This window comes from Cynara cardunculus, unplaced genomic scaffold (assembly GCF_001531365.2).
Source record: "Cynara cardunculus var. scolymus isolate 2C unplaced genomic scaffold, CcrdV1 Un_Scaffold_1762, whole genome shotgun sequence".
Taxonomy (NCBI): Eukaryota; Viridiplantae; Streptophyta; class Magnoliopsida; order Asterales; family Asteraceae; genus Cynara; species Cynara cardunculus.
Genome location: NW_020200866.1, coordinates 86,929 through 105,340, shown reverse-complemented (window position 1 = coordinate 105,340; position 18,412 = coordinate 86,929). Strand labels below are relative to the sequence as shown.

The window sequence follows — 18,412 nt, the reverse complement described above, 5'->3', positions numbered from 1 at the left end:
TTTGTGATTTAAGGATTTAGGATCGAAGTTCTTATTGGAAATCATAGATTGGATGTTATTGTGGAGAAAAGATTTATTTTGGCCTGAAACTTTGTTAAACCTTGTTTTTGAGAAAAAGGTTTAAAAAGTGGCATTGTATGGAACCTGATTGGTTTAAAAGGTATGAGAATTGAATAAGCTAAGTGATAGCTTGAATTTGAGAAATGACTTGGTATTTTGGTATTATGGATTCATATATTTGTTATTTATATGAATACTTGATTTTGTAAAGGTTTTGGTGATCCTTCACCCTGCAATGACATGAATAGGGTATCTCACTAGACTTTATAGTCTAACCCTCGTTTTGTGATTTTAAAATGTGTATTGCAGGAGGTGTGGAAGGTAAAGGAAAGGAAAAGATTTAGTATTTTTCTTACATGCATTTTGGGTGAAGATTTGCTTTTGATGCGTAGCTCTGATGATTAGTACAAGATTGTATTTGGAATTTTTGGACCTTGTGTTTGGTCATAGTAGATTTCTTGTACTAGTGGACCTGAATGTATATGAATATGTATTTCTTTGGTATGAAATATGTATTACATGCAATGTGTGGGCTGGGGCGTTACAGAATATGAGAGAATGAATGAAGATCTGTAAGTACAAGTTTACAGATTCTGATATTCAAAGAATCATGAAATATGTATCAATCAAAGTAAAAAAAATATCAGAAAAAAACAACTTTGATTACAAACGAGTGTATTATCACCGAAAATGATTGTAAATAAGAGACGTGATAATAACAGTTTGAAGAACAGCTGAAACATGTATTAGACTTATGTACGATGAGAAATTACGCAAGTAAAATCTCAGGAAATACCTGCTTAGAAAATGTACTCGTTTCAGAAAAACAATTTCATTTCCGAAAAACATTTATTAAAATTTCTAGAGACTCCCCCTAGAAAATAGATTTTAGTAATATTTCAGTTCAGCTCAAAATAAACAAAAATGAAACATTTAAGGCATGGGTCATGAACTGATGTATTTAGAAACCATATTGTTTCAGCGCGGGTCCTGAACTGATTTATTCAGAAGCCTCGTTTGTTTTAGCACGGGTCCTAAACTGAGTGTTTTGAAACCTTGTTTGGACAGTTTACAAACTCCCCCTAAATTTGTGCATCATAAGTATGATTTTCTGATCAGCACAATAATGACACACCTGCAAAATCGGATCAAACAGATTTTTGTACCCAGACGAACTTGGGTCCTTCTTTGTTAGTATCAGGTTGTGGGATATTATAACTGCCAAACCATCTATTCTTATTAGATGTTTTCTTTTTAGCACTTTTAACAGGTTGATCATATATACAATAAGTGTTTTATAAATATAGTGTTTTAGTAATTATTAATCTTGTGCCATTATGCAACAAGAAAATGACACTTCATTGTCTATGAATTTGGTTGGAGGAATTATAGACAGTTAATTCAATAAATATTAGTTTATTTCTTAGAATTGCAATAGAGTTTCTACGAACAAAACATCCAAGTTCTCCTTGATACATTTTTTTACGGAACCAAGAATATTGAGAGTGTAGTATTTATTTTTGATGTATTTTTTTTACATCTACAATAGTTATATATTTGGGTTTATATGTGCAAATGAAATTAATTTTAATACCGAAAAATAAATTTCTATTAAAGTTATACTCAACCAATATTTAATATGATATAGTTCATTTTCAATTTGTTCTATTTTCCATAAGAGCAACTATTAGTGAATTTCTTCTTTGATTGTCCATTATCACATCGGTCAATAGTTGCAATTCTGCACCAACTATTCGGAAACCTTTCCCCACTCTTGCCATGAGTCTGACCCTTTTCACAACCCCATCCACATGGTGTATAGTGCTATGTGTGTGTGAATCAATGTGTTTTAATTCACTTCTCTTTGGAGTTCTTTCCATGACCCCGTTCAGGCGTTTGGTTTAGCTATGGAATGAAATTGAATTCCACACATTCCGCCATTCATGGATTTGATTATTCCGTCACAATTGAGAAGGAAATTTCATTCCATCCCATTTTCTCAAAAGACAAAATTATTCCTATCTTCCATACATGATTTGAACCATTGCCAACGTCATATTCCTATCTTCCCTACTTGATTTGAATCACTGCCGACCACCACCGATCTGAGCCACCACCAACTACCACCAATATGAACTAGCGCCGATCTGAACCACTGCCAACCATCATCGATCTGAACCACCGTCGATGATCACCAATATGAACCACCACTGACCACCGATTTGAACCACCGTAGTTGGATGTTGGTTTCAAAATTTTCAAAAATGGGTATTTTGGTCGCTTACTAGCTACATTATGTGAACTAAACAGACAGATTTCATCTCAATGTTTGTCAACCAAACAGATGGTCAAATCTGATAACATTTCATTAAATTCCTTCAAAGTCAAATTCTTTCAACATATTTAATTCTATACAAAAACATTATGCGAACCAAAAGCTCCATAGTTTATTCTACTTTTTTTTATCAAACATTAAAAAAATTTATTGTTTTGCAATAAAACTACATAAACAGGATACAATTGATACTATGCAAAAGTTTGGGGGCCAAAAGAAAACGATTTTAGCCTAAAATAACACACACCACATTCAATTGGGTACAAAGGGTTCTTCTTCTTGTTCTTTTGGTTATCAGGTCTCTGTTATTTGAGCAGGGGAATCAATGGAGGGCTCTACACTTGTATATGCTCCAAATTGTCTTCCTGCTTCACTTCCGCTCTATTCACCTCTGAAATTCTTAGCTCCTATCAGAAATCCCAAACGTTTCAATCAACTCACCCTAAGTTCTTTGAAAGTTCGTCCGATTCGCATCTCTTCTCTGCACGCTACTGGTAAATTCTATCTTTCTTGTATCTCCGTTGATGTTAGGAGTTTTAGTTTGATGGTTTGTTCTTGTTTTTCATATTCAATGTTAATTAGATTGTGAGATTTTGTGGATTAGCTTTAGATAGTAAGGATTTTCCTTTTGATATCATAGAAGGGATAAAATTAGTATCATATAAGGGATTTGTTGTAATCCTGGTACGGGTATAAATGCGCTAAAGGAATTGGTTGGGATGAACTGGTTGATTTTGGATTCTTTTGTGATTTTTTTTCTTTTTCTGAGAGGGTTTCCAGCTGTTGACATAGGGGCAATCATGATTGAACTAGTGAAAATCAAATGATAATGATATTATAAAATAATAAGATAAAGAGTTGGTTGAATTCTATTGAAGTGTAGCAATTTGAAAAAACTTCTAGAAAATGATAAGAGAAGAGTTGTACAAGAGACTTCCAAAATTTAGCATAAAACGATAAGAGAATCATTAAGAAAATGAACAGAACATAAAAGAGTTAAAAGACAGACAAAATGAAGTAAAATTATATTTTTATGGCATGGAGGTTTGACCAGCAAGGCATGGTTGGGTCTTTTAAGCATTTTGGGTTTGTAGTATCAAGTGTTCATCAAGGAAAAGGGAGAACTTTTGATTTATGTGGTTGAAACGGTATATGTTTAAGATTGAAATCGATGTTCCTTAGATGGTGATAGTGCAAATTTGTTTTTGGAAAAAAACTAATTTTGTGATATTAAAAAATGTAGATGCATTCATATCAACCATGGATGCATTTGGTTTCAACCAATGATGCCTCTTCACTATCAGAACAAGGTCCATTCATACACACTATATGAGTTAGATAAATGGTCCTGTTAACCATAAGTCCATTCTTTAAATTTCTGTGAAGTTATGAAGGGGCATCATTGTTTGAAATCAGATTTCTCTGAACCAACTGGACCAAGCTCATTTGCAGCCATTGAATAGCCAATATCAATAGGCAGGAGTTGTTAAAAGTTCGTGGTCCTGTCTATCTTGAAGCTGGTGGTCTGGCTTTGATTGGAATCAACCAGGTCGAATGGAGTCTCACAGTTTGTTGGCCCATCGAACAGTCTAAAATTGGTTGGCTGTAAATTGATCCATAGCCGGTGGTGGGCAGTGGCTACAGATCAGTTTTCTTTGCACGATGCTAATGAATTTTACCTCACATCTAAGGTTTTGAAATATATCCTGTATTTTGCTTATGTTAAACTCCTCTAATATGGTTTCTTGAATTCAGTTAATTTTTTATTTTATCTAGAATACACGACACCTCCACATTTTTGGACGTGTGATCAAAACCACATATTGAACCACCATGGCTTCTATATATAACTGCTCATAGTCCAGGGTTTGTATGGAATTTGATGATAGATTGGATTGAGGCTCTGGTTTTGCTGAATATTCATAAATTGTATATGTGATTGAGTTGCATCTGATTTTGTCCAGTTTGTATCATATGTGTAATGATAAGATTATTTCTCAATTTTCTTTAATTTTCCCTTTATATTTCTTCTTTTTCTCTCATATAGAACATATACTTTCAGCTACTCAAGAGACTGTTGAAGTTGGTGAGACTGAGTCGCAATTTGTTGAGATTGGGTACATATCTAGTGTTCATGGACTACAAGGAGAGGTCCGAGTGAAGACTAACACAGATTTTCCAGAACTGAGATTTTCAGAAGTACAAGTTTAGAATGCCTGTGTCAATAATTAGAATCACTTTTGTTTTTGAGAATTCATACCTATTCAGTTCCAAATTAGATGTTCATATTAACGACTTACTCTTTAAGAACAATTTTTTTCTACCCTAATCAAGTCCTTTTTGGTTTCAGTGTAACCATTAGATGTTTTCTACAACTAATACAAATGAAGTTGATGTGAATAATTGAATTCGTGAACCATCATACTCGGCTTTTTGCTGCAAAACAAGTATAGTTATTGCAAAACATGCTATAATTTGCAAGAATGAGCGTTTTGGACCTGGTGGAGTGCAATGCAAAAAGAAAAACCCAGTATAAATGCACTTTTTGTCCAAAATGGCTCATTCTTGCAAAGTGTAATTTATTTTTAATTTGAATTTTTTTTATAAGAACAATGGTTTGTTTGAAAAAGCCAGGTATTTAGAATGGTTCAAAAAAATCAATCACTCAAATCCTTGTTAAAAAATTACAGTACTTGTTTGACACTTAGAATTTGAAAGGGGACTCTAATTTTGGGATTGAGATAGTATCAGTTCTTACTTGGGTTCTATCTTTCTGTTGTTTGTCTTTTTAAGTAGATTTTATGTTGTATTTAGCCGGGAAGAAGATGGTTGAAGCGACAAATTTTAGGGAGAGAAATAGTTGAAGAGGTTGAATTGGTGGAGGGAAGAGGACACCATGGAAATAAGAGTTGGATAGTTAAATTCAGCACCGTGGATAAAGTAGAGCAGGTATGCTTACTATAATTGTATCAACAAATGCAAAGTTTGGATCTCATTTTAAGCAAACAAATTGCACATAACTTGAGAAAAGTAATTGGAGTAGCGAATTGCTTCAATAGAGAATAACCTTAAACAAATTTGAGGACACATAACCACCCACTTGTACTATAAAGTGAGATATTATGGTTAAATGGGACCAGAAGATCTCTGCTTACATGTAGATGTCACATATTTGTTGCATGCAACTGTTATTGACTATGACAATTCTAGCTAGGAAAAATATATGTTAGCTCAAGTAAAATGTTTGTCACTGGACTTGAAATTTTATTTTTTGGTCCATACCTTATGTTCCAATCACTTTTTGCCTACCGGACCTTGATTTTCCACCCAAAAAAATAAAAAATAAAGTGACTTGACCAGTTTGCTGTTACTAAATATTATGTTAATTTTCATTGAGAGAAAATGTGTCAAGAAATGGGTCCATTTGACTAGAAAGCAGGACAAGTGGTCAAAAGGTGATTGGAAAATGAGGCATCATCAGATAATACATAAATTTAATAGTAGAGTGGCTCTAAGTATTTTACTTGATCATAAAGTGACCAATCAAATATTTTTCCTTCTAACTAGACTTCTGTTGGCAAGTGCTCCTTGGGGTGGTTTGCCGATTTTATGTATCCAACTGTGTGAATTTAATTAACAAAGTGACATGGATATGTAAGCCAAGTTGAATTATCTAGTGGTTTGAGCAAGATTTGTCTATACCAAAGCCATGATATTTTTAGTGATGTTGGTATCTCATCATTTGTTGATCAGAACCACTACATTTTGTTCTACTTCTTAAATTTTTGTAGGCTCAACAACTTGTCGGGTCAACCATACTTGTATCGAATACAGATAGACCAGAGTTGGAGGAAGACGAGTTTTATGCCCGTGATCTTGTTGGCATGAGAGTAACTCTTAAGGTATTTTAATTTTTATGAGTCTATGACCTGATATTTGTTATATGATTGTAATCGGATTACCCTCATAAAGAATGAGTTTTAAGTTTTATATTGTGTACCTTATGTATTATTTTAGTACGTATGAGGACACTAAAGAGAAAAACATGACTTTTCTTTTTGTTCTCTTAAATTTCTTGTCAAGGCATAGAAATCTTATATGTAATATTTCCTCCATCCTATGAAAATTGCAAAAGTTTGTCCAAGATCATAGTTTAGGAAGATTGTTTGACTATTTGCCAAATGTCTAACATCCCTAACGTTGGGGATCTAAACAATAGCATCAATATATTTATAGTGATGATAGCACACACGTTAGGTAATTTTAACTTGGAACTTCGCAAAAAAGGTAATACTGCAATTTAAGTGACAGAGGAGGTTTTCATACTGAAGTGTCGTGCTTCTCAAGCCTCAAATCATATAAATTAATATTCTACTCCCTCCGTCCCAAAATAAGTGTCCACATTTCTATTTATATTTGTCCCAAAATAAGTGTCCACTTTCAAAAGTAAATAACCAAATTCTCAAATTTACCCTTAATTAATGCACAAATATTTAAGAGTTGTGAAGAGAAAGAAATTAAATGAGGATAAATAGGTCAATCGGTTAACCAAAAAGTGTAATAATTATGTATGCCTAAAACTATGTGCCATTTCAATTGTGGACACTTATTTTGGGACGAAGGGAGTATTAAAATGATTATTTGATTTCCATTTGTTTACATATCATGTTGATTTTCAAATACTAGGATTGATTTATGGATTCCTCCCATCTCATTTCAGGAAACTGGTGAACCAGTTGGAACTGTTGTGAATGTTTTTGACAATGGAGGAAGCGACCTCTTACACGTTAAGCTTGATTCATCATCTGAGATAATAGACAAAAATGGAAAGCTGAAATCAGAAGCACCCCTTGTGTGGGTACCATTTGTTGAAGCAATTGTTCCTCATGTTGATATGAGTAAAAGAGAAATGATGATTACACCTCCTAAGGGGCTCCTTGAGTTAAATATACGCACTGATGAGAGGTCAAAGAAAGAACGTCGACAGATTGTGAGGCAAACTTTTCTTTTCTGCTGTTCGATATTTTCTATTGATTTTCATGTTTAAGCTTGATTCCTACTCCCTTTTCCGGTAATATATTGCAAACAATATCCATTTTGGTATGCCTGAAATTAATTGCAATGTTTCCTTATTTAGCAAAAAATTGAAGTTAAAATTACTTATTTGTTTATTACCATCATTACAAATTACCGATGAGATTAATTTTAACCCCCTTCCCCACATGAAAAAAGGTTTGATTAATTTTTTATGTAACATGTCGTATAAAAAGTAATCATTTTAAAAATTCTATTGTCGTTATCACAATCTTATTGATATTTAGAGAATCCATATGGGTTTTGAAGTTTGATGGTAGCCCTTTTTGACCCCAAAAGTCGAAGCGCCACTCTATCTCCCCCACAACAGAGGGAGTATATTAATCGACACACATATCTTCTTTATAAGTATTTTGTTTGACTAGCATATACAGATAATTGGAAGATTTTCTATACAGTGTCATAAACTATCACAAAGACATTTTTATTGAGATTGTTCAGAGAAACATGTAGGATTCAGACCCTTTATTAAGCATTTTTGCTAATGTTGACCAAATACCCAACCATTCGCTTTACATTTTCTTCAAAGCAAATACATTTTTGGTTGTGCCAGAAACATGTAAATTTTGTTCATGCATATGCTTTCAAAGAAATTTTCATTTGAATAAATACTCAAGACAAGTGTTGCTTGTTTCAGGAATGGAAAGAGAGGAAAAAATTTCAGAAACGGCTTATAGCAGCAAAAAAGAAACTGTGTGAAATGGAACAGAAACATGTTTTTGATGGGTTTAGACATGGAGAGAAAGCCCAAGGGAATCTACTAGCTGATCAGATTGTAGGTGTTAACTCCCAACTGCTTCAAGTAGCATTACAGACTATTGAGACACCTTCTGACAGGTGGTTTCTTTTATGACTTCCAATTATTTTTACCCTTGTTCTTCCCAAAAAACTCTACCCTTCTTGTTGTGATCTGAAGGAATTACTTCCCTACTCCTGCCCCATGAAAATTGCAACAATTGACTCTATATGTAGTTTAAAGAGTGTTGAATGAACATAGGGGAATCTTGTGGACCAAAATCAATGTCATGAATAAATGGCAATGGGTAGAAACATGTGTCATACCACATCATAATCATGTCGATGTCTTTTTGCCAATTAGGCAGTCCTGTAGACAGAACCAACACATGGATTTATGTTACCTCTCTTAATGGTTAATGATGTGTTAGTAGTGCTCAAGTAGTTTAATGCGCTAATTATCAAAATTAATAGTTAGTTGGCTAGTTGAGATTTTGGCTACTACAGGAAAATAGGGTTTTGCCTTGCACCTAATATGCACCATGTGGAAATGATTTTTTTTTTTCAGTATGGGGATGAGGGAGTACTATTTTACCGGTCCTGATTACAAATTCAGTTGATTGAACAATTGCAGTTTAATCATTCATATCATGAGCCCATATATAACCTTAACATTGCTCTCCTAGAATAAAGACAATGTAGTTGATCTACTCGGTGTCCTGATACTCATTTAGGAAGATCTGGGAGACCACACCCAAGGGGAGGGGGAGCGGTTGTGAAACTTTTGCCACCCATGTGTTGATGTAGCCTTGGTGGTTTCACTGGATCATACACAATTGTAGGACTTGAGTTCAGGACCTTTAGGTCATGCTGAACAAGTTCCAACCACCTGATAAACAGCTAGGCTACTCCAAACCCTATTGCTTGCTTTCATTTACGAATCCCTTCTCCTTTTGAGAAAATCTCAGTTATAAGAAACCAATAAAACTTACTTAAAATGACAGCTGTCACACACTCATCTTTTGCATGTGTATGTTTGAGAGTGGAAGGTATCATCTTATTTAGGTAATTAATGAGCTTTATGGCACAGTAGTTGATTAAATTATATGAACATCGCCTAATATGAATCTTGTTCAATTCCTGTGTCCTTTTGGCTCAGATGGCATTTGTCCGAGTTCTTAGCAGCGTATAACACAGAAGCAACAAGAAATGCTTTTAAGGTATCAAAAGGCTCTCTTGTTAGCGGAGATGTAGAGGACACAAGTTCCAAAATAGCAGAGAGGCATAGGGCTTTGAAATCCAATGGGAAAGCTGCCATGCTTTTGGTTGTTGACAGTACAAAACTGCAGAAAATTTCTGACTCTGAATGGACTGATAGTCTTATCCAAAGATTAGTTAAGGTAATACACTAATGTATCTTTGCTCGTGAAGTTCGCCAATCAGAAATTAAGCCTATTTTGAAGTTTTTAACTATTGACTTATGAGGTCAAACCGTCAAACGCACTATTAAGTACATTAAAAATAATGACATACTCCCAACAGGAAGGCTTTATGCTTCAAAGAAAGTCCATATCAATTTTAAATTTGAAAAGTAGTCCGGTTGAAATTGGAAGTCAAAATTTACATCGTCTTTTAGCTTATTTGAATTGGATTGGAGAGTACATGAAATTGCATTTATTTATAATTCTTAACATTGGTTTGTATTTGTGTAAGAAGCATGTAATGCTTTAAGTCTACACATGCTATTTCAAACTTTGCACTTACATAATTTACCGTTTACCAAAATGCTTAACAGTTAAGTGCATATCAGTTAGAGTCACCACTTTCACTAACCTTACTGGGTAAGATTTTTGGCCATCAAAATGGCATCGTATGGAACAATCTTACCCTATAAACGCTTACTGGTAAGACTCGTCGCCCTCACTTACCGGGTAAGACTCTCGTTTCTTGCGTTGCCTCTTACCGAGTAAGATTCCCAGCCCCTGCCATGATAATCCGGTAAGCTAAGTAACCCGATAAGCGCTTATGCGGTAAGCGTTTAGTAAACGGCCCCTTAGACTTGTGTCAACTCCATGGCTTTTTATTCTTGTTTACATGATATTGTTACATGGTGTTTGATATATTATTTTAAACTTCCTTTGGTAGACCAACGATCTTTAAAATCATGGTGTAGCACTTCCGTCCCTGGGAAAAAAAGAGACTGACATTTTAAAGTTATATGTTGTACTCTACAAATGCATAATTGTTATTGATATTGTGACCAGTTCATTTCCAGCATTTGTTTCAGTTTGTAATACTTGTAAGAAGCGTTATGTATTACACAAAAGGGGAATCCACGACAATGATGTATTTGGAAACTAATTTGTTGGACTTGAAAATGTCAATATGTATCTTATGGAACAGGGGAATAGGGGATAGTAGTTTTTTCGCCTTTGCAAGTACAAGTAGCTTATTCTGCAATCGGATCAAATGACCACATTTCGTGTTTGCAGATGGAGAACCATCAAGCCACGCCTTTGATTCTGGTTTCTCCTGATAACACAATCGATGCTTTTCAAAACTTGATGTCAGACAATGACTACTTCGGCTTTGACCCTGAAAAGGTTATAGAATTCTTTATTATATATTACTATTTTTTTTTCTTTCCTTGTTTTGTTCAAGTTGGCAGCATGTTACTTCTCCTCACACACATACACACACAAGGTAAATAAAACCAAACGAGTCCAATATATCCCACCCGGAGGTGGAATCCCCCCGGGGGGGGGGGGGGGAGGGGGTGCGCAGATCTGTCCTCTACCCCGGAGAGTAGCATGGTTGTTTACATGAAGGCCCCCATCTTGCAAAACATGTGTTCTAAAATGAAAGCCCAAAAAGTCCTAACAGTGTGAAAAAAGAAGAATTGGAAAAGGAAAGAAGATTAAAGATTAGATATGAAAATGGAAAGAGGACTGAGGCTAGAGAAATAAGCAGCACCATATAATCAAAAGTTGGTGCCAAGGAACAAAACAAAGGTAAGACAATAACATTTCCCCTAGTCTATCTTAGGACTTTGGTAGCCTATCTTCGGGCTCACTTCCCTACTCCCGACCTCTTTCTCTTGAGCTCCCTTCCTCCAGTTGAATCTAGCTACATGTTTGCTACCCAAATCTCGCGTCTCTTGTAACTCTGACACACACAAAAGAGAGAATGCAAGAGAGAGTTATGCAGTGATTCTTAACAACTTTGATTGATTTGCTAAATTATATTATTGTTTTTAGGGAGAGGATAAATTGGCATGCTAGGTGTTGAATATAAGTGGAGCATATTATTCCATGATCTATTTAAGTGCCCAATGAATCATCTAAGTTGATCCACTGAGCCCTTAAATGACAGAACACGCTAATTTGATTCATTTAATTTGATTGAGATGAAATCCATCTAATTTGTGAATACCATGGCATCTGGCCCTTTTGGCATTGTTATGGGGTCTTGCAAAGCGCCCCTCCACCTAGACAAACTTTAGGCCTTCCGGCCAACTAGCGCAACCCCAAGGAACTGTTAGCACTTGTAAGATTCATATATATCAAGAACCATAAATAACCAATGGATTAGTACGTTCACAAGTGTTGTCTTGTTTAAAAACCATGTGGTATTCTGACACTTGATAAATCATCTCACATTGAAAATTTATAAAAAGATTAGAAGTGAAGAACACAGGCAAAATTGAACAAATACATGAAGACAGGAAAACTTTGGCAATAAAACAAACAAGTTTTCATCTTTAAGTTTTAGTTTGTCTTATTTGTGTAGCACAATACATGTTCTATCACAAAGTTGAGTTGGTATGCTTACAAGACTTATACGGTACAAGTGCATTTTTACTTGTATGGTACAAGTTATTTTGTATGAATATCTGTTCTATATCACGTCTAGGTGGTATGCTCACTACAAACAAGTGCCACCATAATTGCAAGCTGTGTTTTATCTTTAAACTTGTTGAAAACTTATCCAACAATAAGTTGTATGGTACAAGTTGTTTTTAACCCTGCTTTTGTTCCATGTGTTATAGGTTTGGCTTTTGGAAGAAGAAAAGTTACCAGTTGTAAGTTCTTTGCTTGGAGAACACAATAAACACAAGATCTTGATGAAATCACCATGGGAAATACTCCAAACACCAGTTGGATCCGGTGGTGTCATTAGCTTACTTTCATCCCACAACATTTTAGAGTCTCTTGCGGCAATGGGCGTTGAGTATATCGAGGTAATACGCATCAAATTCAAGTTTTACTTGCAAAAGTAATGATTTTCTTGATCATGGAGCTTTCATGTTCTTTTCACCAGCACACCTTAATCTTTTTTTCAATCACATAATTAGGTATTCACAACCATATGAATTACATCATCTCCACATTGAGACATGAGCCCACTAATCTATCTAACAAATAGTCAATGACCTATAGTGGCAAAAATAGATAAAATGATTTGTTGAACTTTATGGTTTTTAACGTTTGCATACCTGTGGTGAGATTTAAATTCAAGCTGTTTGTTATCACAAAAATTAGTAGTAAGCTTGTGCAAAGATATGCACTCATACTATCATCTTTCACAAGTAATAAAGTGGTAAATTCCAGATTTAGTCTTTGTTATGATAATTAATCTAGACCTACACCAGCAGGGTTTTAGCCCGTTTTGCTAGCAAAGGGAACAAAATAGAAGAAAGAAATGAATACTTGAAAACATACTTAAATGACTTCTACAAAGTTCAGAAACAAAATCTTACACTAGTTAACGTGAGGCTACTTTTTTTTTCAAAGGAAAACCAGACAAATTTATAAAAACCATAACGAAAATACAAAGTTTAGGCAGAAAGCCGCAAACAGCCAAACGGAAAAGCAAAGAACTTGGTCACCACACCGTACCAAGCCACAGAAAGCCAGAAAGTACAAAGCCCAACAGACAAAAACAAACTATAAAACAGGAGTAAAAGGAGTTTAAGCCAAAGAAAAGCCCCGTCAACCACCCTCCTAACCCACCATGCAAAAGGTCACCCCTCATTTATAACGCCATTCCTTTCAGCCCTGCTCTTCTTCCAAGCCACACGAATAGAAATTTTGTTCTTAATTTCCTTAACAAGTTGCACAGCCGTTCGTTGATTCTCACTAAATAGTCTCCTATTCCGCTTTTGCCAAATATAGTAGACCGGGGCCGCAAGCGCAAGTTTCTGCATTAACCGTTTAGGTGATCTCCTTGTATCTGATATTACCTCCATGATATGGTCCCAAGAATCTGGCATACTCATCCAATCCAATTCTTGTAAAATGTTCTCCCAGACCTCTTTTGTAGAACGTTTAACGTGAGGGAAGTTAAGTACAAAAAATAACAGAATAAAGATAGAAGTGCCTAAAATAAAGCTAATAATTCCTGAAATGAAATGCTTAGAATTAAACAAAGATAATATGCACATATTTTTTGATCGCATCATCCGACAAAAATCTTTGAGACTACAGCATTAGAAAACCATGCTGCAACCATTTTTTTCCTGAACAACATGATCATTAAGAGTAAAGACATCTAAAAAGACCAAATTTTAACCAACTCCATGAGTCGCAGGACTAAAAACTACTTCATCCGACCCTAAATAAATGTCCATGCTTCTATTTTAGTTTGTCCTGTCTAGTTTCAAAAGTGAGTGTCTACCTACCTATCAATTCCCATAATTATGGGATGGAGAAATTCATTACTTCTACTACTACCAAGTGTAAAATTGCTTTTTAGTTAATTAAAAAGTGTAATAAGTACATATTTTTAAAACCGTATGCCATTTTCATTGTGGACAATTTATTTTAGGACAGAGGAAGTAATACAAAACTAGGATTTGTACAAGAAATAAAGATAAGAAAAAAGGGTAAAACAAGTCGTAAATAACTCTAAAAAGAGAGAGCTATCAATACCTCAAAAAAATCTTTATCAAACACGTGCTTGGATTCTCATGAACACATCAATTTCATCCGAGTATGCAAGTGAAAGAAACTATATTCTCATGTGACAACCTTTAAAAATGTTTCCATTATTTTGCAGATTTCTAGTGTTGATCAAAGATACATTGGTGGCGAGAATCTGCTTGGTTTGGTGGATTCAAGTGAAGCTCAAGTTGGGATAAAAACCTTTGACGGCATTAATGGCGTTGACGATGATGATTTCTACGTGGTATTTTCTATGAATTTTGCAACACAATTGACAAAACGTATTAATGAGTTGCTTTTTCATGCCGTTTTGAGGCCGAACCAGCACGTGGAGATGGTCGACAAAGAGTGGGTTGACGTAACACCCTCATTAGATAACTCATATGAGTTCCGTTCTTGGATTTATACTTGTTTGAAAGGTTGTTCTTTTGACAAGATTTGTGTAATGAAAGTTGTGGATTAGATGTAGAGATTATATAGAACACACTTTTGTTGAATCAAGTTAATAGTTAGGTTATTAAGTGGCCTTTAGCTCAATTATAATTGTGTGTATATATAATCTTGCTTTTATGAGTTCAAGTCTTGCTAGGGAATTACTTTATCAAATTGTTGACCACTTTAGAAAAGATATATAGTTATGGTGGTTGCATGGCATGCAGATATTGCCATTTGTATTGGTATTAGAACAGTTTTTATAATCAACTTTTACTTTTGTCTAGTTAAAGTTTTATTTACTTGCTCTATTATGTTTAAAAAAAAAGGATCAGTAATCATTAGATTTTATTTTCTCTTGTCTTTGTTGGACCTAGATACTCTAAATTTGTAGAAATATTGTTTGCTAGAATTAAGAATCAAGAAGAACAGTGTATTTCTATTGATTAAACTGGATATTCAAAGAAAACATAAAGCAGTAAAATAATGTTGTGAATCATCGAATGCTTTTATTAAAAAGATAACAATTGAAGAACAAACGTAATCTCACAAGAATTTGCGTATAGTATAAGTCGGCTCCTTCAGGTGAGTTGATCCTGAGGCGGAGGCCTCCTTTTATACGCCTAGGTCTAACTAACTACACTATAAATTAGGCGTGGAACTTTGAGCTGACTAGTCTGCATCCTTATCTTTGACTTTCCTTGATTAGCGGAGCAGACTTGGTCAAGCCGCCTTTAAGCTGTTAGACGCTTGCGAGAATGTCTGGGCTAACGCGCGCTTTYCRTGAAGAAGGTAGCCAGATGCTCTGCATGAACATACAGAAGCTCTGCATATACAGAAGCTCTGCATATACTATGCAGAGGCTCTGGGTCTTGGAGTTGTTGATTTTAGTCAAGCGCTTATGCTTTTTGGCGCACAAGACTTGAACGTTAACGAAGATAGAGCGCGGGCTCTATATAACGGAACCTTCACTCTGAGTAAGAGCTCTGGTTCTTGATCCTCTGCATGAGAGCTCTTAGCCAGACAGCTTCAATAGACTAAGTCCTATTTGACTAGAGCAAGATACTTCTTATTTACACTTTTATAAGTTTGGGGTCTAACAATCTCCCCCAAGTGTAAATAAGAATGATTCTTACTTGATTTACGTGACAGATCTAATTGAAGATAGAGGTTAAAAACAACCTCTGGTTTACATTGACTATCTAATGAAATACAATACGATTGAAATTGAAATTACATTGAATAAAAAAGAAGGTACTTACAAAAGATAAGAGGTCTTAAACATTTTGAAGTTTAGTGAACTTCCTGAGAAGTTCACGAAACTTAAGCATATTTCGAATGGACCTTAGAATTATTTTGGCATGCTCCTTGGCTCCAGGGGAGTTGTCTCTGCTCCTGACCAGATTGTCTCTTATATAGCGCAGAGTAGAGTTGGAGTACTTGTAATTTTGGTTGTCTCGAAAGAAGATCTTTTGATTATGCTCGTTTCGAAACACCACTCCCACTTCTTGTTCCATCAGAACCGTCTAGGAGGGAATGTTGTTGATGCCATGTAATTCTTCATTTGGGGCAGCCACTGTCATTTGATCCGCTCCTAGATCCAGAGCTAGTTGGAAGTCGAACTTGCTTCTGTAGTCAAGCAGATCTATCATTGTTTGGCGAATGGCAGAGTTGGCAACAGCGAACTTCACTCCCTTGTCCTTCTTGTGGTTTGTAAAGTAGAACAGATGAAGAAGATCCCACGGATTTAGATTAATGAGGTCACAATCTGTGAACCTACATATCCGTTCGTGAGTCCTCTCAATTGTGTACTCGTAGAACACTATCTGATTATGTGCAAAGGTGCGCTTCTTTATGTCCAGGACTTGTTTTATTCCATGAGCGAAGTGGACTGTAGTGATTGGTTGAGTATAGCGATCGAGGAATCTCTGCCTGATGTGCTCTTGAGCCATCGGATGGAGACTGATCTTCTGGACCGGTGTCTCTTCCCTTTGGTTGTAGAGGAACTGGTAGATTTCCTCGCTATCTGCCTTGTCCTTGATGGGTTTGTCGAGGGGTGTTGGTTTGAACATGGCATCCATGCTTGCTTTGATCCATTGGACACGATCAGAGGGATGCTTCCATTTTTCCCGCTCGTTGTGCCTTCTGAGTCTGCTCTGTTTGGATTGATCGGTATTTGCTTCATCGCATGAGTGACAATCATGGTCCCTTGAGCAGGGACCCTAGCTCTGTGTGTTCTTGGATGTGGTGGAGGAGCAGCAACGGTTACTTCTTCTAGAGGAATGGCAACCAGAATGTGTAGTAGTGACGGATCAGCCACATTCACGGCAACCACCTCTTCTTCGTGTTGAGCTGTTGTTGAGGGAGCAGCCATGTCCATAGCATACTTTGTTGAGGAGGACAGAGCCAGGTCTGAGTCTTCTGATCCATAGGTAGATAGAAGGTCGATCACTTCTGTAGATTTGTGTGGCACGGCTGGCTCTGCCTCTGATGCCATGGGTATTTTCCCTTTGCGTAGTGCCTCTGCGTTGTCTGGCACTTGCTGGCTTTGTCTGCTCTGCCTTGATTGACTTTGATGGCGTGGGGCAGAGGACGATGGTGCAGAGGGGACAGCCAGAGGTGTTGTACTTGATGTGGCTGTAGGCAGGTTCTCCCCCTCTTGGCGATTTTGAGGACGAGACTTGTCTGGGTCCTCATCATCGTCAAGTCGCCTCCTCTTTGACGGTTCAGCACATGGAAATGGATCTCGTTGTCGCTTAGTTCTCTCAGCCTCTGCTCGAGACATGGATTTGATCACCTCCTCGATGGTCTTGAGGAGTTCGTCGATTGCAACGGCAACCCTTCACACTTCGTCATCTGAATGGTAGTTGAATCGTACGAGAGTGTCGTTGATGTTCTTTGCTGCTGTTGTGGCCTTGCTATTAAAATCCGCAGTGAAGTCCGCCACCTTCTGCAGAAGCCTGTCACCCAGAGCATTCATGGCGCTCTGTGTGACATAGTCCACAGGTACACTCAGAGGTATGAGGGCCTGGTTGTTGATCGACGTAGATGCCTCAACCCTTTGTAGAGATGTAACGACCTGCTGTAATGTTGCTGTATTGGTTGCCGTCAATTCCATTAGAGTGTTGATACGAGAAGCATTTGTCGTGGACTCAGCTCTTAGTACTGCCAAGGATGTTCGTATCTCATCCAGAGCAGGTGTAGAAGGTGACGGCTCTACACGGGCCATGCTGAGTTTTAGCTCTTCCAAGGAGCATCGCATAGAGGTGAAAAGGGAATGGAACTCTTCCCTAGTGACATATGCAGATGTTGTAACCTCTGACTCAAGGAGAATTCACTACCTCTGTTCTGTCAGGGAGAGTACACAAGGCTGGTTCAGAGCCAGGCAGAGGGCTCTCCATGAGTGGACTAGGAGACTGGTTGAGAGTCTCAAAGTCTGGTGCACCTATTCTTTGCTCTGGACAAGGTTGGGGGTTTATTTGTGCAGAGGAAACAAATTCCTCTGTATGGGAAAGTGGCGTGATATGGGGAGACATATCACTTATGTTTTCAAAGGTTACACCCTTTTGAGAGGGTGTTCCCTGTGGCGAGGTTTCCCTTTGGCTAATATAACCAGAGGCAGATGCAACCTCTGGTTAGATAGGCTGGTTAGGGTTCGAGGTGTGCGCCTCTGTTTCAATGATCTCTGTGTCTCGACCACCAGAGTCAGATAATGTGTTTGCACTTGGAGTGGGGTAGGTGAATCTGATGTGCTTATTTGGCCTAGGATGCTCTGTCCCACCCTGAGGCAGAGCAACTGCTTCCCCTCCTTCCT

The 18,412-nt window shown here is 36.7% G+C and overlaps 1 protein-coding gene across 4 annotated transcripts; it reads left to right on the top strand.

Moving 5' to 3' along the window:
• The first annotated feature begins 2,588 nt into the window (after positions 1-2,588).
• Positions 2,589-14,703, top strand: LOC112502675. 4 transcript variants are annotated; one of them, XM_025106656.1, is made up of 10 exons: positions 2,589-2,889; positions 4,458-4,594; positions 5,210-5,344; positions 6,187-6,297; positions 7,116-7,385; positions 8,127-8,326; positions 9,384-9,624; positions 10,717-10,827; positions 12,273-12,464; positions 14,282-14,703. In XM_025106656.1, the coding sequence occupies exons 1-10, from the start codon at positions 2,721-2,723 to the stop codon at positions 14,627-14,629; spliced, it is 1,914 nt and encodes a 637-aa protein (XP_024962424.1). In that variant the 5' UTR covers positions 2,589-2,720; the 3' UTR covers positions 14,630-14,703. The 4 variants fall into 4 exon arrangements, with proteins under 4 accessions (XP_024962424.1, XP_024962423.1, XP_024962426.1 ...); XM_025106655.1 differs by having other exon boundaries at positions 2,661-2,889; positions 4,443-4,594; XM_025106658.1 differs by having other exon boundaries at positions 2,664-2,889; positions 4,458-4,546.
• Positions 14,704-18,412: the final 3,709 nt, after the last annotated feature.